Source organism: Malus sylvestris, chromosome 1 (genome assembly GCF_916048215.2).
Source record: "Malus sylvestris chromosome 1, drMalSylv7.2, whole genome shotgun sequence".
In the NCBI taxonomy this organism is placed as follows: Eukaryota; Viridiplantae; Streptophyta; class Magnoliopsida; order Rosales; family Rosaceae; genus Malus; species Malus sylvestris.
Genome location: NC_062260.1, coordinates 24,679,098 through 24,699,252, shown reverse-complemented (window position 1 = coordinate 24,699,252; position 20,155 = coordinate 24,679,098). Strand labels below are relative to the sequence as shown.

General features: G+C 37.8%; 4 protein-coding genes and 2 long non-coding RNA genes across 7 annotated transcripts; 3 read left to right on the top strand and 3 right to left on the bottom strand.

Moving 5' to 3' along the window:
• Positions 1 to 1,291: 1,291 nt before the first annotated feature.
• Positions 1,292 to 3,900, bottom strand: LOC126590585 (hydroxyacylglutathione hydrolase cytoplasmic). Its single transcript, XM_050256080.1, has 7 exons — positions 3,711 to 3,900; positions 3,480 to 3,602; positions 2,859 to 3,020; positions 2,347 to 2,425; positions 2,004 to 2,117; positions 1,734 to 1,910; positions 1,292 to 1,552 (listed from the first exon to the last, which is right to left on the bottom strand). The coding sequence occupies exons 1-7, from the start codon at positions 3,755 to 3,757 to the stop codon at positions 1,478 to 1,480; spliced, it is 777 nt and encodes a 258-aa protein (XP_050112037.1). The 5' UTR covers positions 3,758 to 3,900; the 3' UTR covers positions 1,292 to 1,477.
• Positions 3,901 to 4,605: 705 nt separating this feature from the next.
• Positions 4,606 to 6,523, top strand: LOC126590670 (60S ribosomal protein L10-like). Its single transcript, XM_050256184.1, has 4 exons — positions 4,606 to 4,756; positions 5,240 to 5,741; positions 6,014 to 6,095; positions 6,284 to 6,523. Exons 1-4 carry the CDS (start codon positions 4,747 to 4,749, stop codon positions 6,362 to 6,364), a joined length of 675 nt encoding a protein of 224 aa, XP_050112141.1. The 5' UTR covers positions 4,606 to 4,746; the 3' UTR covers positions 6,365 to 6,523.
• A 3,103-nt stretch (positions 6,524 to 9,626) lies between these two features.
• On the top strand, positions 9,627 to 12,101 carry LOC126590285 (uncharacterized). Its single transcript, XM_050255794.1, has 3 exons — positions 9,627 to 10,420; positions 10,808 to 11,080; positions 11,465 to 12,101. Exons 1-3 carry the CDS (start codon positions 9,905 to 9,907, stop codon positions 11,732 to 11,734), a joined length of 1,059 nt encoding a protein of 352 aa, XP_050111751.1. The 5' UTR covers positions 9,627 to 9,904; the 3' UTR covers positions 11,735 to 12,101.
• Positions 10,976 to 11,296, bottom strand: LOC126591805 (uncharacterized). The gene is made up of 2 exons (XR_007612511.1): positions 11,161 to 11,296; positions 10,976 to 11,118 (listed from the first exon to the last, which is right to left on the bottom strand). It is a non-coding gene; the product is annotated as an uncharacterized LOC126591805 (long non-coding RNA).
• A 302-nt stretch (positions 12,102 to 12,403) lies between the features above and the next one.
• Positions 12,404 to 13,179, bottom strand: LOC126591661 (uncharacterized). Its single transcript, XR_007612494.1, has 2 exons — positions 13,113 to 13,179; positions 12,404 to 12,857 (listed from the first exon to the last, which is right to left on the bottom strand). It is a non-coding gene; the product is annotated as an uncharacterized LOC126591661 (long non-coding RNA).
• Positions 13,180 to 16,315: 3,136 nt separating this feature from the next.
• Positions 16,316 to 19,797, top strand: LOC126589238 (probable inactive receptor kinase At5g58300). 2 transcript variants are annotated; one of them, XM_050254571.1, is made up of 4 exons: positions 16,316 to 16,487; positions 16,620 to 16,703; positions 17,645 to 18,944; positions 19,054 to 19,797. In XM_050254571.1, exons 3-4 carry the CDS (start codon positions 17,651 to 17,653, stop codon positions 19,665 to 19,667), a joined length of 1,908 nt encoding a protein of 635 aa, XP_050110528.1. In that variant the 5' UTR covers positions 16,316 to 16,487; positions 16,620 to 16,703; positions 17,645 to 17,650; the 3' UTR covers positions 19,668 to 19,797. The 2 variants fall into 2 exon arrangements, with proteins under 2 accessions (XP_050110528.1, XP_050110457.1); XM_050254500.1 differs by having other exon boundaries at positions 16,316 to 16,703.
• Positions 19,798 to 20,155: the final 358 nt, after the last annotated feature.

Here is a 20,155-nt window from a genome sequence, read left to right as displayed (position 1 = left end):
ATTTGATTTGGTTTTGATAAATGAAACTTTAACAAAAAGTTTTCGGTACTGTTTATTTTAGTAAAAAATTATATTTTTATAGTAAAAAGTCAATCTTGTTACTATTTACTTTACCCTTTATTTTGTCTTTATCGTTAAAACTCAAAGTTTTCAAGCCATTTTCATTAGTTTTCCTTTTGATTAAAATGGCAAAAGAATCGAATCAAATCAATTAGCCTCAGTTAAATTAAGGACTTGTTTGGATGTGCTTCTAAAATGACTGAAAGTGCTTATGGTAAAAATGTTTTTGATACAAATCCTTAGTAAAAATCCAAGTGGATCTTGAAAAAGCACTTTTAAGTGATTCCTGCAATAAGCACACATCTGATGCTTCTTTCAAAAAGCACTTAAAGTGCTTTTGGTACTCAAAATCAATTTAACCAAAACCGTTTTCAAACATTTTAAAAGTACATCTAAATTATTCTGGTTTGCACGTGCAGTATATTCATTGGTTTGTTATTAGATAACAATTTTGAAGTGCAAGAAATTGTTAAATGTTGAAGTTTGAAGTTTGCTCACTTGTTAACTTGTAGGATGATTTGCTAAACAAATGAAAATTGTAACACACTACTAAAAAAAGTTGAAAAATGCAAAAGAAAAAAATTATTAAGTTGAAGGCAAACACTGCCTAAATCTAACCATCCAACATATCTTCAGTTTGGTTCAATTTTTTCAATTCTTTTTTAAAACTAAATCGAACGATTCTATTGTAATTGATACATTCTCAATTTTAGGGTGAAAACGATTCAACTGTCCAAAATTTCTTCAGTTTGGTTCGATTTCTTCAATTATTTGTTAAAACTAAACCAAATGATTCTATCGTTGTTGACATATTCTCAATTTTAGGTTGAAACCGATTCAATCCCTATCCGGAGTTTGGACAATGCCATCAACCAACGACTCCACTAATTATTTCTCTTTTTTCAATTGCATTTCCCAGGTGCCATATGCTTTTATTTAATTTCTTTAATGAGGGTCATTTTATATAAAAGAAAATTCATAATTTGGATTATAATTACGAGATTACTTGTAGGAGAAGAAAAGGCCCCACCAAGCTATATTTTCTTTTTTTTTCAAACAAATAATATTAGTTTAAACTCGTCTTTAAGGAAAATCAAACAGACCGTAATATTAAATGACGTCATCAAGTTATATTTTAATAAAAAAAGAGAGATCAGAAATCAAACAATAATCAACTTACCTGCCCACTCTCATGGGACTCTCATGGGGTAGGTTGGCCGAAATCAACAAATAATAAAGCCAATAATAATACATCAAAAGGAACAGTTTTAGGTGTCGACTGTCGACATATGTTTTACAGACATTCATGGTCCAACCAACAAGTTACAATAACAAAAGATATTGTCTTTACGCATATAAGGTCCGATTTCTGTTGAAACGAAAAACCGAAAGAAAGATGACATGAACGCAGCATCGATTAGCCCCTCCAATTGTCCTTCCGCTGCCTTATCTCCCGAAGAGCTTCAACGGCGGTTTTGCAACCGACCCTTTCCTGTAAAACAAGTAAATATTTCTTCGTAAGGAAGCAGTGTATGGCACAACTTGGCGATAGAATGCGTGCTGTTGGACAACACTTTGGGTTCAGTTGCAAACTGTGACATCAGTTTCCATAAGATTTCATCTGTTATTTTATTCCAATTGGGAACCATGAAATGGTAGGAGAATAAGCAAACCTGAAGCTCTGGTAGATCGGCACGGATAAAAGGGTTTGTCTCCATCTCTTCCTCTATGGTTGAAGGAACTGTGGGAAGGCCTGCTTCACGCTGCTGCTGTGCCCATGATAGCTTCTGCTTTATCTTCGCATTGTCCGGTTCAACCGTTTGAGCAAATTGCAAGTTCTTCACAGTGTACTGGACCAATACAAAACTTATCATTACGTTTCTGCTCTGAATACAACTTTTAATAGTTTTGACTATGTCACTATAACCAGAATCTTCTTTTACCTCGTGGCCACAGTAAACTTGAGTTGGCTTTGGCAATGAAGCCAAAGTTACGCATAGCGATTGATGCATCTGCTCTGCGGTTCCTTCGAAAAATTTCCCGCAACCAGCAATGAACTACACACAGGACAGTAAGAGCATGTCTAATGGTAAGGGCAAGGGCTAAAGATAAAATATAGCCCCCTAAACTGACACCATTCATGAAATTTAGCCCTTCAATTCAAACTATTTGGAAATCCATGACAGACGAGATATCGACTTCATTATGCAAGGCAATAACTCATATATTTTGCACAATGCATTCAGATAAAAACTTAGACTAAGGAACTCAAGTATGCAAACTTACCAGTGTGTCTCCAGTAAAAACAGCTGGGTCCTCTCCCTCTTTGCTAGTCACATAATAACTTATGTGACCTTTAGTGTGGCTGGTGAAAGCAAGACCGAAATTATAAACATCGAAAAGGTTATGGTACATACATTGAAAAGGTTAAATAATCCACTAAATAAACCATCAAGCTTAAAGGGCAACGTAGAATTACAATTTGCTAAGATAGCATGGAAGCAACAAATCAATTGATCAGCCGGTTCTACGACTCAAATATATATTTTTAGATTGCCAGGCTTTGATTCCTATTCTCTATCACAATTATATGCACCCATGCTTCGATCCCAAACAAATGCAGAACTTGAAAACATTCATGTAACCGAAAGGCAATGATACGCTGTTGCTATTTACAAAGCACGCAGTCCAAAAATAGGCAAGGAATTAGTGCAAAGAGACTAACATATTGTCCATCACATAGAAGATTTAAGAAAACTAGATACTGACGAATGAAAAATCTGTAGGAAGGCGTATACCAAGGTGTGTGAAGACACAATATGTGAACATCAGCCCCGAGCGAAATCTTATCACCATTTTCTACCTTATCGGTGCAGCCCTTCACATTATCAATAGAACCGCCATACACCTTAATCCCTGGCACCAACTGCTTTATCTTTTCATTCCCACCAGAGTGATCCCTATCACATATATTCAGTATCAGCACAACAGCAAACACAATTAAACCACATCATGTGTGGCCGGTGCATTTTTGCTCACCACCCTCAAGTCGTGATAATGCTCACCACCATATTTATCACCGTTGGATGAATTTAAATTTTGAGATTTGTGTCTATCTATTGCACATATCTTAAAAATTAAACTCATCTCCCAGATAAATAGGGTGTTGAGCTTCACCATCGTGAGAACTTTTCAGTGTGCCGGGAACACGCCCCCAGTACAACAAGTGTCATAATACAAGTGGTTTAATTTTTTTTTTTCCAAATATCCAACCACCTGTATTAGGGTGGTGAGCATAAATATTCAATCATCTACCCAACTAAGATATATATCCCCATAAAAATATCCAAAACAAATATATATATCAGTATGAATATGAGGGATTGAATGGTAAATTGGATGAGGAAGTCTAAACATACCAGTGGTGGTGAGTGGTGAGGACGAGCTTGACATCGACGCCGTGTTCTTGGGCTGCTTTCAGAACCTTCTCAGGCTCAACTGGATCCACAACCGCCGCTTCTTTTGTACTCTCGTCAACAATTCTAATCATCAATAACAAATGAATTTAGAAATGATCAATAATTAAGCATTAATAAAACCCTAATCAGGATAACCAGAAATTGAGATGAAAAGTGGGGATTTGGGCTTACAGGTACGAGTAGTTGTCCTCCAAGCAAGCTACGTGATGGATTTTCATCTTCCGTTTCTTGGAGTTTTTTTCTGGAATCCTCCGAGTTTTGGTTAACAGTTCAGTTGGTAGGAGCTAGAAGCTGAAGAAATGAAATCCCTTTCCACCAAATCCACCTGTTCGGATCGGGCCGATAGATACATATTACCTTTATTATAACTTTAAAGGGATATCTGTTTGGAGGTTTGTAAGCATTAGATCAAATTTTAACGATTCAGATTTCGAATTAGGTGAATTTGATAGAAAGAGATCCGGAACCGAAATAAAATACACAAACAGGCAGCAAAGAGGGCCACGTCGGTATTAGCTTTACACGTATCGCTAAGCTATGCAAGCCACTTGGCGAGTTGTGTGTAAGCTATTACCTACTAGGCTACTACCTGGCAAATAGGTCGTGTTTATCGTGTTTATATTGATTTTGTGTCATATTCGTTATCTTAATTGATTATGTTGTGTTAAATTCGTTATCTTAACTGGTTCTTAACAAGTAACCCAATAACGACACGATTATTAAAGTGTCATTTCATTTCATGTCTAGTTAACAAGTTATACAAGAAATTATCATGTTTATTGTCTACATCGAGCAAATAACATCTTGTTGAGTTGTTATTGGTGACAAAATAATGATTTGACGTGTTAACGGATTACCTAATAAATGATAACGATAAACTCATTAACACATTGATCCGAAATCCCTTTATTTTAGTAACGCGTTCACCAATCATGTAGGAAATGACCGGATCGACCAACCAGGCAGCGGAAGAGATGAAATGCATAAGCAGGCAGCAAGCAGGCAATCGGACGCACAGCAGTTCAGAACCGGGTCAACCCGAATTGAAAAATATTTTGGGCCTCTTTAGTTGGGCCTTTATGATGAAACCACTTAAGCCGGAGTAGGGTTTTCGCGGGGTACCGAGTATAAAAAGCCTGTGATAAGGTTTGTGAGGCGTGCTCTTCCCGGAAGCGTAAACAGGAGGAGGAGAATCGAAGAGCTCGCCATGGGAAGGAGTGAGTTCTTCTCTCTTGCTTTTATCTTATTTTTCCTGTTATTATTTCTTCCTTCTTTGCACATCGATGTATTATACATGTATCCATCGAATTTTATATGTTAAGATCCAATCGAGTTTACCATTTTGTTAGTGCTGGATGGATTTTGATGTTTTTAATCGAACCGATTTTCGTAATCTTTCTCTGAATTTTGTGTGGTTAAACGATTTTTACGTAGATTTCAGTTTTTGATACAGAAATGGGATTATTTTGTACGTGATTAGTTTGTTAATACTGAGATTATCTGTTATTAAGATGCTGTAATTTCGGTTTACTATGATTAATTTCTGTGTAAAATTTGCAATTTCTTGGTTGCGTGAGAAGATCGTTTGTTTTTTAATTGGATTTGTATAAATGTGATTCGTTTAGATTGGATATTTGTAAAGTCTTTTGTGCCGTAATCATGTTTTGGTGATAATTTGGTTCTGGTTGGTAATGTTGTAGGGCCTGCGAGGTGCTATAGGCAGATTAAGAACAAGCCATACCCGAAATCGCGTTTCTGTCGCGGTGTCCCTGATCCCAAGATCAGAATTTATGATGTTGGAATGAAGAAGAGGGGTGTTGATGAGTTCCCCTTCTGTGTGCATCTTGTGAGTTGGGAGAAGGAGAATGTCTCGAGTGAGGCGCTTGAGGCAGCTCGCATCGCTTGCAACAAGTACATGACAAAGTATGCTGGGAAAGATACTTTCCATTTGAGAGTGAGGGTGCATCCGTTCCATGTTCTGCGCATCAACAAGATGCTTTCATGTGCTGGGGCTGATAGGCTCCAGACTGGAATGAGAGGTGCGTTTGGCAAGCCACTGGGAACATGTGCTCGAGTTGCTATCGGGCAAGTCCTCTTGTCTGTTCGCTGCAGGGATAGCAACAGTCAACATGCACAGGAGGCCCTCCGCCGCGCAAAGTTCAAGTTTCCTGGTCGCCAAAAGATTATTGTCAGCAGGAAGTGGTATGCTTTTGTTATTCTGCCTTTTTATGTTTCTGCCTTGCAAGTTCAAGCCTTGATGCAATTTGATTTTTTCGAGATGGTATGCTTCTTACGGAATTTTGTATCAATGTGCCATAGGCTTTAAATTTTATTGGAAATAAGTAGATTTCTAGGTGGAACCTTAAAGTTATTATCTACCAGAACTCAGAGTTGCAATTAGTTGTTCGGGACGTTGTTCACGAAAGAATCCTTCAGTTTTTGTTGCTGATGCTTCTTGATATCCTTTCTCTCAGGGGTTTCACTAAGTTTAGCCGTGCTGATTACGTGAATTACAAGAAGGAAGGCCGAATCCAGCCAGATGGCGTTAACGCTAAGGTAATACACGATTCTTTCATTATATCCTACATTCTATTATTTGTTATGCAAGTTATCAAAAATGGAAAGGTTGGATGCCGATTTCTGTGTTGTCATCCTTCAACCTTATCATTTACTTTAGTGTCCGAAGGGTTTACATGAATGTGCAGCCCTTCGTAACTAATGATTCTTAATATTTGATTGTGCAGCTTCTTAGATGCCATGGTCCTCTGGCCAACCGTCAACCCGGAAAAGCATTCCTCACTCAACCTGCCCCATCGACTGCTTGAAAGTATGATATTGCTTTTATCATAGCATCTATGTAGAACTCATGCTGAGTATTTCTTTTGGGGTTCGTCTGGTTCGAATCAAACGAATATGGTATATGGTATTTGCGATTTGTGAACGCTGGTTAGACTTATCTAAACACGCAGTATCATTTCACTAAATGTTGGTTTATCATTTTGTTGAGCATTCTTTGGAGGTAGACTTGACATTTTGGACCCGACCCGTTAATATTAGTATTTGGGTGGATGTTTAACGGGTCGGGTTGTTAACGGATGAACCCGTTAAATAACGGGTCACTTTGGTTCAACCCGTTAGCACCTGTTAGTTGATAATGTTTTAGTAATTTCAATAAAGTCTTGACAACAAAAAACAAACTTTATGCAAAAAGATAATAATAATAATTGTTAACGGGTGTTAATGGGTGACCCGTTAGTTTAACGGGTCGGGTTCGGATGACCCGTTAGCTTAACATGTTAGGTTCAGATGACCTGTTAACTTAACGGGTCGAATTGAACCCAATTCAAACCTGATAAACCCAACCCATTTACAGGTCTATTTGGAGTTATTTTGCCACTCGTTGCATCCTGACCACTGTCGGTCTACTATTCTGTGAACGATTTCGACTCCCGACCACCGTCGGACTAGCAACACGGTTGCTCGAGTTAACCTTGTATCAAGGGCCTGAATTTTTTGGTACAGAATAGTGTGCAATTTATCATGGCTTGGGATCCAAGATTCATCTCCTCGTGCATTGATTCTCCTAAACAATTGTAGTTACTTATGCCTCATTTTTTAAAAGGAAGAAACATAATTTGATCCCGATTCGATTGAGAGCGTAGATTTATTTGTATATAATTAGCAAGTACTGAAGTCACGTATACACTTTATTTGATTCATAGTTGACGAGCACGTATGTTGTATGGAAATTGACAATAGTACAATTATCTAGCTCAAAATAGTTAGAAAAATTACAGTATCATGATGTATTCAATAAAACGTAAAAATAAACAAATCGAAATCCTGTTTGGATCTTATGGTTATGAGTTAAGAAACCGAGTAAGTCAGACTACTCATCTCAAATTTTACAATCATCACTAGTCCATCTCACTGATCCACCTCATAAAAATCAAAAGTCGAAATTTTTCTCCAACTTCGGATTACGCAGTCTCTCGGTTTAGACAAGATTCGGAGGGGATTTGAATTCAAAATAAACGGGGTGAGAATTAGGGCTGGGTTCGGTTCTTATCGGTTCGGTTTTTTGCCAAAACCGAAACCAAACCGAATTTTCGGTTCGGTTCGGTTCGGCCCAAATTTTTTTCGGTTTTTTTCGGTTCGGTTTTTTTTTCGGTTCGGTTTTTCCGGTTCGGTTTCGGTTTTTTTTTCGGTTTTTTTTTTTTTTTTTTTTTTTTTTCCTCCAAAAAATGCAAAACAACCACAACATAAGATAGAAATAGAAAATATGACATGTTTCCATCTCCCCGAATGCGAATCATATGCAATATGCTTAAACAAACATCAATTATTTATACAGAGAGAGGATGATAGCATCAATCCTAATCCAGATTCACAGGATTTACCTGAAGAATTGGACCAGCATAATACAGTACACTTGGTTGTCCAGTTATATGCAATGTAAGGTAGTAAATTGGCTTACTTATTCTTAGTATTCTCTCAAGTACATGTTTTGAAAATATAAAAGCAAAAGAGTTATTCTCTCAAGTACTTATTCTTAGTATTCTCTCAAGTACATCCTCCCTTGAATTGATCACTTCAAATAAATGTTCGGCTGTTGCTCTATCAACTGATCTTCCTGGTCTTCTCCATATTCTTATTAGGACCTTATCTCTTAAATGACCATAACTATCTTGCAACATAGCAACAAAGACACTTCCCCAAGCACCTGCACCTACACCAACTATCCTAAGCGGATCACCTTCTGCTTTGCCCATTAAACTCCGAAGCTCATCAAGCTTCTGCTCAACAGAATCACTTGAGTGGTGAAGCAACCCATTTGAGTAGACATTATCGGTCACTCCATCAGTCCTCCCAACCATTTTCTTCTTCTTTTTCTTCGTCCAATTAAACGCGTCTCCAAGCAACTTAATATATGCACAACCAATTACAACAACAAATGCTCACAGACACTACAAATGTTTCCAATATTATACTCACTGAGAAGCGAAATCAAGATCAAACTGGCAATGATCAATCGCAAAAAGATCTCTTCGCTCTTTGAAGCTGCAAAACCTAACTTCCTAATTCCTAAATTCAAACAAACATACAAAGTTTGAAACAACTCACATCTGATTTTGTATCATAGATTCACACCACCCTCAACTGCACAGCTCAGATCAACAAATCACAACAACAAAATCGATTCGGAAAAAAACTTTAGATTTTCTTGGTGGGGTTTTCACCAAAATCTAAACAACCCCTTTTGTCAAACTTCCAGCTACCTTTTTCCCCTACCTTTTTTATCATATTAAATCACTAATCATCAAAACAAAAAATGAAAAACATAAAGCTGAAGGTATACCTGTAAAGAGAGGGAATTTGTGGGTCGAGACTCGAAATGGCGAGAGGAAGTCGTGGGTCGCGCCCGGGTCATGGGTCACGGGGGTGAGAGACTGATAGTGAGATGCCATCGGCGAGATGTGAGACAGGTCGCAGGTCGCAGGTCGCTGGGAAGGAAGAAGACGAAGCGGAGAGAGACCCAGCGAGAGAGAGAGGAGGCTCGGCTGCACGAGATGGTTACTTGGTTAGGGTTAGACTGGAGGCAGGGAACGAGAGAGAAGAGAAGAGAGGAATGAAAAAAATAAAAGGTGCGGCTGCTAGTGGCTAGGGTTAGAAGAAAGGGTTTTGACGATTTCTAAAAAAAAGTTTAAAAACTCTTCTGAAATCCTGGAGGCATGAGGGTTCGAACCCATGCACTGGGGCTTTAAAAATTTCCCGGAAACCAACTTGACAACAGGTTATATTTTGTTATGATTGTATGACTAAACTATTTATAATATTGAAACAAATAATTAAATATATATATATATATCGGTTCGGTTCGGTTCGGTTTCCGAACCTCAAAAACCGAAACCGAACTGACCAGATTCGGTTCGGTTCGGTTTGACAGTTTCGGTTCGGTTTTTTTTTCGGTTCGGTTTTTTTCGGTCTCGGTCCGGTTTGGTTTTCGGTTTTTTTCGGTTTTCGGTTTTTTGAACCCACCCCTAGTGAGAATTGTAGCCATGTCCCCTTGACCAAACTCCCAATTGAGCTTAAGGTCCATTTGCAGGGTTTTTTTTTATTTCCTTTGGAAACAACTGTTAATTACCAGAATCCATGGCGGCTTCCCAAAAATGACCGCGCGCTAACGAGTCTTCACTGAAGAGAGCAAAAGGAAATTACCAATTTTTAATGGTGGGAAATGCGGGCAGGTGAAAAAAGCCGTTGAATTTGGTAAATCGAAATCCGACTGAAGTCTTTGCATTTTGGTGAAGCTGAATCCAAATCCCTAATCGAATCCCCAAATTACACGCACGCCCAAAATTCAAATGTCAAAACCCTCGTCTGGGATCATCCAAGGCCTGCTTAGATTCCACCGCAATCAAATCTCAAAACCCTCGTCTCCGTCTCCTCCTCCGTTCTCCACCGCCAGGAGGAGCTACCACTCCACCAATGGGCCTCCTCCCCAATTCCCCTCTCACCCAAAACCAGTCCCCGGCGGCGGTGGCGGAAGCTACTCCGGGCCGGGACTCGGTTACGGCCTGGGCATGAGGTTCTTCTCCGTCAAGCCGTCGAATTTCAGCAAAATCGATGCAAAGAAGGTGTTCGATAAGCCGCTTTCCGCGGTGTCATCGGCTTTCTCGCGGTATCAGGGGGCCATTGGGTTGCAGATTGAGGCGTTCTGGAAGAGGAACAATCTGGTGCTGTTGGGAATCGGCGCAGTGTTGGTGTGTGCTCTGCTGTGGCGGCTCATGTTTGGGATTGCTAGCACCTTCATTGGACTCTCTGAAGGCATGGCCAAGTATGGCTTCCTCGCCCTTTCTACCGCCATTGTCGCATTCGCTGTAAGTTCCTCTGAATCCCTAGCTGATCTTGTAATGACATATAAGTAGCTCAGCTGAGAATGCACAAATTGCTAGTCAATTTAATGATTTATAAGTAGCTAAGAATGCACAAATTGCTACCCAAGTTAATGATTTAGAACTATAGTCTACAACCTCTAGTGGTGGATTTGTAATGAAGTTATTCAGATTCTTTTCCAATGGGTTCAGTTTTACTGTTTTTCGGAGTCTATGTATGATCAAAAGTTCAAGTCTTTACCTATAGGATAGCATGAACTGAAATCGTGATATTTTCTTATTCGGTGTATTTGTTTTCCTGTTAGAGGACAATCTTGCTTTTCGTTATAGTTTACTACTTGAGAGTTATGTGCTCTTTTTTACTACTCTTAGGGCCTTCATATCCGCTCGAGATTCACAATCAATCCTGATAAAGTTTATAGAATCGCCATGAGGAAGCTTAATACTTCTGCTGGGATTCTCGAGGTTATGGGTGCTCCTCTCTCAGGATCAGATCTAAGAGCCTATGTAATGTCCGGAGGTGGGGTTACATTGAAGAAGTTCAAGCCAACTTTTAGGAGCAAGCGGTGTTTCCTCATTTTCCCTGTGCGAGGTTCTGAGAGGAAGGGTCTGGTTAGTGTTGAAGTAAAGAAGAAAAAAGGCCAGGTTTGTATTTGTGATATGCTGGATGCTCCTAAATTTTTCTCTTCATAAGCATTCGTTTTTATTTAAGCACTGGGTACGACCTTTTTTTAAGCATTCGTTTTTATTTCAATTTTCCTCCTTGATCTCCTTGGGTGCATGCAAGAATGTATCTTGGTAAAATTATACTGCAGTCTGTGTACTATCTGCTGCTGTGATTCCTCTGGTAGAAGTTTGCTCGTTAAACAACAGATGGAGTGCCTGTCAAACAGAGCAGATTGAGTGCATGCTCTGGGACTTGACTAATCAAATGATGCTTTACATTAGTTAGTTAGTAGATGGGGTGTTGAAAATCCGTACTTGGATGACCAAGTTTTTCTCATTGAAGGGTGTCATCTTCTTATGCAGTATGATATGAAGCTACTGGCAGTTGACATTCCCATGGCATCAGGACCTGACCAACGTTTGTACCTGATTGGCGATGAAGAAGAGTACAAAGTTGGTGGTGGACTCATCTCTGAGCTTAGAGATCCGGTTGTGAAAGCAATGGCTGCATCCAAGGAATTCGATAATCTTGACCAGATTGAAGAAGAGGAGGATGCTGAAAAAGAACTTCAGGAGGCCGAAAGAAAGCACCGTGAAGAAATTGAAAAGCTTGAAAAGACCCCGTCACAGTGATTGTTTTTCTAGATTTTGTTCATGCTCCTTCCAAATACAAGAGTTTGTAAATAATGCGCAAGTCCTCGGCCATCGTATCAGATTGTTGGTGTCGGCTACCCTTGCATTGTTTTGCAGAGTTGAGTTTTACTGGTTGAAGTTACCTTGTACCACAAACAGCCAGCTTTGGAAATTTCGAAGTTAAGATGGCGCCAAAGAGGCAAATAAAAATGACAGACTAACAGCTGAAGCAAAAAGAATGGCTTTGATTATTTGTTTCTCTGATTTGTAATATTCATCCTCTTTCGAAACTTTGTGATCTTACTTCGGATTGTTACGACTGTTTTTTATGTGGTTGAAGGGTGAAAGGTCTCGTAATTTTCCAGCACCTTCGATTCGATCTCTTGCTTGGTCATCAAACATAGTTAATTCGATTCTTCTTTTCAAGTTAGTGTCCCTTTCATTTGGGAAGGTCTTACATACACTGCTGTAGCGTCCGTCCCATGTAGGTTGCTCTCCCATTTGGGACTGGTGTTTTTTGCTACTGCCGAAAACACCTAACGCTGTTAGGAGAAGCCATAAAGCACTTTTAATTTTACGTTATGAGATGTAATATTTAAGCCTTATTCTTAGGAGGTACGAGAGCAGTTGTGATTGAAACTTTCAATTTCTCCATGAAATCAACAAACAAGTTCTTGAACCGGCCCATGATCTTATAAAGTTCACTCTTAAATCTGCTTCAGTTCTCAAAGCTCCTACGGTGTTGAACCATAATCCATGAAACTGCAAAGACTAACATGCGAAGTCGGAGAAAAACTTCAGTATGGGCTTCCGAACCACATAGCCCGTGTGCCGGAACACACAAACCAGCTCTCTTCTTCTCGATAGCATCTTATATATATAACAGGTTCATCGTCATGTAATGTCCGATCCAATAATACAAGTGTTAAAAACTCTTACACCAAATTCCGTATTATTAGAACGGAAACCCTAATTCTATCTCACTCACTGTTGTCCGTAGTGCGCAACCCTACAAAATAGTCCCTCCAAAGCAAGCAAGCCTGAAACTGCAAGTGAAAGAACTGCCACGCGACGTCAGTCTGTCCATCCATCGCACGGCAGTGAGTGTCTCAATAACATTAGCCTGATAACATCAACAGAGAAAGGATATCAAATACGGCGGATCCCTTTCTATCAAATCCATATAATGAATAAATTCGGTCTTTGAAATTTGATATAACGACTAAAGTTATTATAATTTTTAAAGAGATCTCTATTTTTAGCCGTTGGATCAAATTTCAAATGTCTAAATTTATTGATTGGATGGATTTGATAGAAGTGATCCGGAAAGGATCCCTTTCCATCAAATACGAGAACAGCAACAGCAAACTACTCATACAATTAGGTTAGTCTTGGTCAGTGACATTGATTTCAGTTCAAATCTCTTTCCTCGTCTTTAGTTCATATACTATATTTTCTTATCAATCAATGCGGCTCAATTAAATGTCAAATTCAATACTTGATTACAGATGATGCGTTTGATGTATCATATAATTCACATGAGGTTTTCTCTTCATTGATGACTGAAATGTATAAAATTTGACTCATTTAATTGACGAGTTTGATATTATTCTTTTGCTATTTTCTTTTCATTGATAAATAAAACGTATAAAATTCGACGCACTTAAAATAAAAAGTTAATGGTTGATTATGAATAACGAGTTTGGTATTCCAATTTTCCTGGCAGTACTAGTACTGAAGTTGTTGGGAATTACCAACTCTCGGAAGAGACAACTTACCATGATATAATTTCTGTTGAGGGACCATGTTTTCCATCAGAAAAAAGTTTCAGAAATTAGACCCTTTTACTTTATAAAGGACCCTACCATTTGAGAGTTGATGACTTCTTTTTATTTAATTAGGGTTCTGAATTCTGGTGGTGTAAAGTGTTGGGTTTGAAGTCAAATCAGGAGATTCGGATCCTTTCCATCAAATTTATCAATTAATCTAAATTTTTAAAATTTGATCAAACGATTAAAGTTATTACAATTTTTAAAGAGATCTCATGTTTTTAATTATTTAATCAAATTTTAAAGATTCGAATTGATTGATGGGATGAATTTGATGGAAGAAATCCGAAAAGAATCACTTTCCAATTATAATATCATGCTTGATAATTCATCATAACAACGCAGCAACATTAAAAATTTCCCATTAGTAATTTAGTAATTACAAGGGTATTCAATACTTTTATTAGGGTATAAGGGAATTATTCTCTTCCTAACTTATAAGTTGTTTGTAAGCATTTTTAGAATGACTAAAAGCATTTTATAAAATTAATCAAGCTTGTTATATCGTTTGAAGAAGTATCTGCTAGGCGCTCTTCAAAGCACTTCAATTTTTGATGAAATTTTTATTGTGTTAAAAAAAAAAGTTTTAAAGGTTTTTGTTTCTGGACAAGCCCTTATACTAGAGAAAGAATTGGTCTCATCCCGTCATATGTATAACACGTCTCAAAATCATATACAAGGCACCTCACAAAAAGCATGAGAAATTATGTATTTTGGCCACATTTAGACCTAGTTTGGGAGTGAGGTGCTTAAAAAAAAAGCACTTATGAAAAAAAGCTGTGAGAGTTTTAGGTGTTTGGTAAACTGAAAAAAAAAGGCTTATTTTGGAAGCTGCTGTGAGAATAAGCTGAAATCAAAGGAAAAAGCTGAAGCTGCTATTTGCAGCTTTGGAAAACTGGCTTTTTTTCAAAGCACACGGGAGCTACAGTGCTCCTTTAATGAAAAGACCCACTATCAGACTGCTTTTCTTTCCAAAAGCACTTTTACAAAAAAGTTTACCAAACGCTCTGCTGATTTATTTCACAGCCGCTTATTCTCACAGCACAACCGTTTATTCTCACAGCAGTTTTTTTTCAAAGCACAGCAATACCAAACCAGCCCTTAACCCTCCCACCAATCCACTTAGGACGCCCTAAATTTCAAATCTGGTTTCAATACTACAAAGAAAGGAGGGTAGAATTGGAATTTTGAAAAATTTATTTTAGATTATTGTTCACCCGTGTTATGAGATGAAAAAGCCGATTTAAGATATTTACCAAACAATTAAAAGGCATCAACTTTTTTAAAAATTTCAGCAATACTTAACTAGTACTTAATGTGAGAATTACTCCAATCCGACAGTCTTACCAAAATTTATCTGTTCATAACTTCATACTGTATGCGAGTTTTGTGGCAAGAATTGTGCAATAATGATTTTTCCCAACTCCTAACCAATACCAAATAAAATGACAAGTAAGAGGCAGGACAATGACATGGGAGCAGTTTGCTCTCCAGTTTCTCTTCCAACTCTCCTCATTCATTACTTTGACTGAAGCATGCTTTCATGGATTCTGTTCCTAATTGCACTATATTTATTTATGGGAGACTTTGGATGCGGTCCCTAGTTATGAATAGTCTTTGACTGAAACCTTGTTGGTTTTCAATTTTTGATCCAAGTCCCTGAAATTAATTGATAATTTATTTCTATGTACGTTACTATATTTTTTAAATTAAAAATTAAAATTTATAGTTGTTTATAGTAATGAGATTTTAAATAAAAAACCATAATTTGTGGGATTAAAAATATTAAAATATAAATATACTATTGTGTGTGTGTAAACATGGGTACATTCATAAAAAATAACCAAAAAATTATTGTATCAAAACATGGATACATTCTTCAAAATGGGTACATTTAGCAAAAATAAAAATGGGTACAAATAAATAAAAAAATATGGGTACAATACAAATAAAACTTTAAAAAATATGGGCACAAAAAGAAATTAATATATGGGTACAAATTAAAACTGAAAGGAAAATTGGTACAAATTAAAAAAGGGTTGCAAATTAAAAATGGGTACAAACTAAAAATAAAAATATATGATAAAAAATTTAGCCATAAATATAAATATACTAATTGTAATATTTTTAATATTAAATGAATATATTTAGAAATAAAAAATATTTTATTATTGAAATAATTAATGATATTATTAATACAAAGGACCTTGATCAAAAATTGAAAAGTAATAAGATTTTAATCAATAGAGTAGTAAAAATAAGGATGAAAACCTAATTACTCCTTTATTTATTTTATATTAAAGCGGCATTTAGCTTTTCTGGTTGAGAAATGTTCTGTTGCGTTGCCGACGTTACTGTTGAAGAATAAGTTGAGTGCTCTATTTAATTATATCAATTATACTCCATAACTGACATTTTTACCTCATAACTCCTCGAATCCAATCGTCAATACATTAACCATCACATAGTGATTCAGTGATTGTGACGAATTTTAGGTTCATATTTCACACGTCTGGTTCGAAGTTCTATTTCTAACGCTAGTGAATCATAGGATGATGACTAGGAATTGAAAAGCTATTGCGAATCATCCCGACTCAAAAAAAAAAAGGATTGTCTTAGCTTCACCACCACCTAATCCTCTTTTTATAACAAAAAAAACAACCACCAATTCATCAAATAATTCCGTTTCTCTATCAGTTATGGTATATTTATTTTATTTTCGTAGGGGAAAATAAAAATTATATTCCCGTTTTATTCAAATAATTAGTTCATTTTCCTTTGGTTTTAGTCCTGAGAAAAGTAGGTGCAAGAAAATGGTGTCTCACTTACTCTCACCCTATACAGCCTCCTATACTTTGCTTATTTGCACACACCTTGATTTCCAAGTAGCACAGAAATCTGTGACAAATTGATCAGATTTTCAGGTAGATTCTTTCTGAGCCTCATGCGATTAAATTTTAGATATAAGTTCTTCTTTTCCACAGTTGTATAGCGCATCAGTGTATTTGTATATTTCTGAGTTGATATTTCTGGCACTGTTACTTTTGTTTTGTAAGATCTGCAGAAACACTTTGGCTCAAAATGCATGAATGATCATCGCAAGTCAAATTACGTCGTGGAAATTACTTGGCTCCTGACATGTAAGAATTCGGGATTGTTCAATTTACAGTTTAGCAGAAGTAACTTTTCTTTTCATGCTTCTACAATACCAAGGGAAACCTGTAGCACACAACAAACCCTCCATCTTTCACAGAATATTGAGCTTTTCCTTTTTCTTTAGGAAGATTATCTTCTTGGATTCCATCTTTGTCACCACTTTGCTTTGTATATTTGATTGCTTTTCCCACTTGTTTTAAACTTTGAAGTGCATAATTTTTTTCTTTTAGGGGAAAAGGTTCACTGCAGCTTATATTTTGGTGAAGTCAAGCTCTCTTTTCTTTATTTCTTTTTCTTTTGGATAAAGATGGTGCACTTTGCTTTTTCCCAATTTACAAAAGTTGGTAGAGATGCCATCCCTTTTTTCCTCTATGTGTTTGAACCATGAAATTTTCCAGTTAATTTAAACCCATGATTAATCCGTCTAAATATAGAGATTACTTTTCAAAAGTCCATATTTTTGTTTTTAATCTTCTGTGCTTTCCTAGTAAAAAAAATCGATCGAATTCGTATTTGAATAGCCACTGTAATTTTTTGAAAGAAATTCAATCAATTTCTTATGTCAATCATAAGAATTAAGACAGGCTAGCTAGCATATTTATTTGTCCCTAATGGATTCTGTCTCAAGTTATGTGACCTTTGATGCTGAGTTGAGTAGGTTTTCTTTTATCACCTTTTCGTTTGGGTTGTGTTTGATCCGAAGTTTGAAATCGCTAAGGCATAAAGCGAGGCGTTTTATATAGAACAACACTTTTCAAACACAGTTGTGATCAATCCTCTGGGATTTTCCCAAGTCATTGAGTGGTTCTTTGCCATCCTAAACCCGAATTGTAGACGAATTTTCACTGCTATCTGTATCCCTTCTGCATGATTCGTTAACTTTGTTTTCGAAGTTTTCTGATTGTATCATTTTCTTTCTGAGCAGAAAATCATGAAGCTTCAGGTCTCCTTTTGCACGCTTATCTTCCTTTTCCTTATTCCGCCTTTCCCTTCCTCGGTTTTTTCTGACCTGAACTCGGATAGACAAGCCCTCCTCAACTTTGCTGCCACCGTTGTCCACATCAAAAAACTCAACTGGAATGTTTCCACACCAGTTTGCACGTCTTGGGTTGGAATCACATGCAATCTAAACAAAACGAGTGTGACTGCCATCCATCTTCCGGGGATTGGACTTTTCGGTTCCATCCCTTCCAACAGTATAGGGAAGCTTCATGCTCTTCAAGTCCTCAGCCTCCGCTCCAACTTCCTCTATGGAAGTCTGCCTTCTGATATCCTATCCATTCCTTCCTTGGAGTACCTTTACCTCCAACACAATAATTTCTCCGGCGTGCTACCTGCCTCTCTGCCTCCCAACCTCGTTGTCTTGGACTTCTCCTTCAACTCCTTTTCCGGAAGCATTCCAACTAAAATCCAGAATCTTACACGCCTCACTACGTTGTACCTCCAAAACAATTTCATCTCTGGAGCCATCCCCAATCTGAACCTCCCCGCACTTAAGCTTTTGAATTTGAGCTACAATAACTTGAATGGCTCGGTTCCATATTCCCTCGAAAAATATTCGAACTCTTCATTTGTTGGGAATCCTCAGTTATGTGGAGAACCTCTCAACAATTGTTCTAAAACCACCTCCTCTACCCCTTCTGCATCCTCTGCTTTCTTGCCACCCTCGCCAACCATTCTGAAAAATCACCATGCTACACTCATAAAAAAACTCAGCCCGGGATCCATTATTGCCATGGCATTTGGGTGCTCTGCAGTGTTTATTCTTCTAGTTCTGGTGGTTGTCATATGCTGCTGGAAAAGGACTAACAAAGTAGGTGGCGGGATGTTGAAAGGGAAGGCTGCGGGTGATGGAAAGGGTGAGATGCCTAAGGATTTTGGGAGTGGAGTGCAAGAAGCTGAGAAGAACAAGCTGTTCTTCTTTGAAGGTTGCTATTTCAATTTTGATCTTGAGGATCTGCTGAGAGCGTCAGCTGAAGTTCTCGGCAAAGGAAGTTTCGGAACAACTTACAAAGCTGTATTGGATGAGGAAACAACGGTTGTGGTGAAGCGGTTGAGGGAAGTTGTGGTGGGGAAGAGGGAGTTTGAGCAGCATATGGAGCTGGTGGAGAAGGTAGGGAAGCACCCAAATGTCCTGCCTCCTCGCGCTTATTATTTTTCGAAAGATGAGAAGCTTTTGGTGTACAACTACATTCCAACAGGAAGCTTGTTTGCACACTTGCATGGTATGATGCCTAATCTAAATCCTAATGTCTGATTATATTTACTTTAATTTATTTTCGTTGTTTCGATGGATAAGGCTTTGTTGTTGTTGTTGTTCCGATGAATTTGTAGGAAGCAGTGATGCTGGGAGGTCTCCACTAGACTGGGATTCAAGAGTAAAGATTTCGCTCGGGATTGCCAAGGGACTTGCCCACATTCATTCCGAGGGTGCAAAATCTAGCCATGGCAATATAAAGTCCACAAACGTCCTCCTCACCCAAGAACTCGAGGCTTGCATCTCAGACGTAGGGTTGAGTCCTCTAATGAACTTCCCTCCAGCCATGTCCCGGGCCATGGGATATCGCGCTCCCGAGGCAACTGACATGCGGAAAATCACTCACAAATCTGATGTCTATAGCTTTGGTGTGCTCCTCTTAGAAATGCTGACAGGCAAAACCACGCTTCAATATCCAGGTTATGACTGCGTGGTTGATCTCCCGCGTTGGGTTAAGTCTGTTGTGCGTGAGGAGTGGACAGCTGAGGTTTTTGATTTGGAACTTCTAAAACAGCAACACAGTGAAGAAGAGATGGTGCAGATGCTGCAGATTGCTCTGGCATGCGTAACAAAATTGCCCGAAACACGCCCCAACATGGATGAAGTAGTCAGAATGATAGAGGAACTCCGGCAATCCGACACCAAAACTAGGCAATCCTCCGAGTCGGAATTTAATGTGCAAACCCCATGAAAAAAATCCAGTACTCTTTATTTTATTTTATTTTATTTTATTTTCTTTTTCTGTTTAAGCATTGTCATCTTGTTTTTGGAATGCAATTGGAAATTTGGAAATAATGTTCAATGCTATTGTGTTTTCAGCATCACAATCTCCAACATTACTTTTATAAAACCAATCACGCTTGTAATACCGTTTGAAGAAGGGGCTCTTTAAAGCACTTAAATTTTTATGAAAATTTTGACGTGTTTCTAATAAAAGATAAGCACTCGTGTTTCTTAAAAAAAAACATTTGAAATAGTAACTAAAGATGTGTGAATCTTAATTTTTTTTAAAAGGTTTTGTCTTGGACAAGCCCTTCTACTAGAGAAAAAAATTGGTCTGATCACGTCATATGTAGGATGCTTCTCAAAATCATATATAAGGCACCTCTCAAAAGAAAAAAAAAAAAATCATGTATTTTGGTCACACGACCCTCTCACTAATCCACTTAGGATGCCCCA

Excerpts from the sequence above, each read along its gene's own strand:
- LOC126590670 (XM_050256184.1), top strand. Across the intron at positions 5,742-6,013 it reads ATTATTGTCAGCAGGAAGTG|GGGTTTCACTAAGTTTAGCC; the intron begins GTATGCTTTTGT and ends CCTTTCTCTCAG. Across the intron at positions 6,096-6,283 it reads CAGATGGCGTTAACGCTAAG|CTTCTTAGATGCCATGGTCC; the intron begins GTAATACACGAT and ends TTGATTGTGCAG.
- LOC126589238 (XM_050254571.1), top strand. The coding sequence starts at position 17,651 with ATGAAGCTTCAGGTCTCCTTTTGCACGCTTATCTTCCTTTTCCTTATT. Across the intron at positions 18,945-19,053 it reads CTTGTTTGCACACTTGCATG|GAAGCAGTGATGCTGGGAGG; the intron begins GTATGATGCCTA and ends ATGAATTTGTAG.
- LOC126590285 (XM_050255794.1), top strand. The coding sequence starts at position 9,905 with ATGTCAAAACCCTCGTCTGGGATCATCCAAGGCCTGCTTAGATTCCAC. Across the intron at positions 10,421-10,807 it reads CCGCCATTGTCGCATTCGCT|GGCCTTCATATCCGCTCGAG; the intron begins GTAAGTTCCTCT and ends TACTACTCTTAG. Across the intron at positions 11,081-11,464 it reads TAAAGAAGAAAAAAGGCCAG|TATGATATGAAGCTACTGGC; the intron begins GTTTGTATTTGT and ends CTTCTTATGCAG.
- LOC126590585 (XM_050256080.1), bottom strand. The coding sequence starts at position 3,757 with ATGAAAATCCATCACGTAGCTTGCTTGGAGGACAACTACTCGTACCT. Across the intron at positions 2,426-2,858 it reads TTGTGTCTTCACACACCTTG|CCACACTAAAGGTCACATAA; the intron begins GTATACGCCTTC and ends TGCTTTCACCAG. Across the intron at positions 1,911-2,003 it reads AAGTTTACTGTGGCCACGAG|TACACTGTGAAGAACTTGCA; the intron begins GTAAAAGAAGAT and ends GTATTGGTCCAG.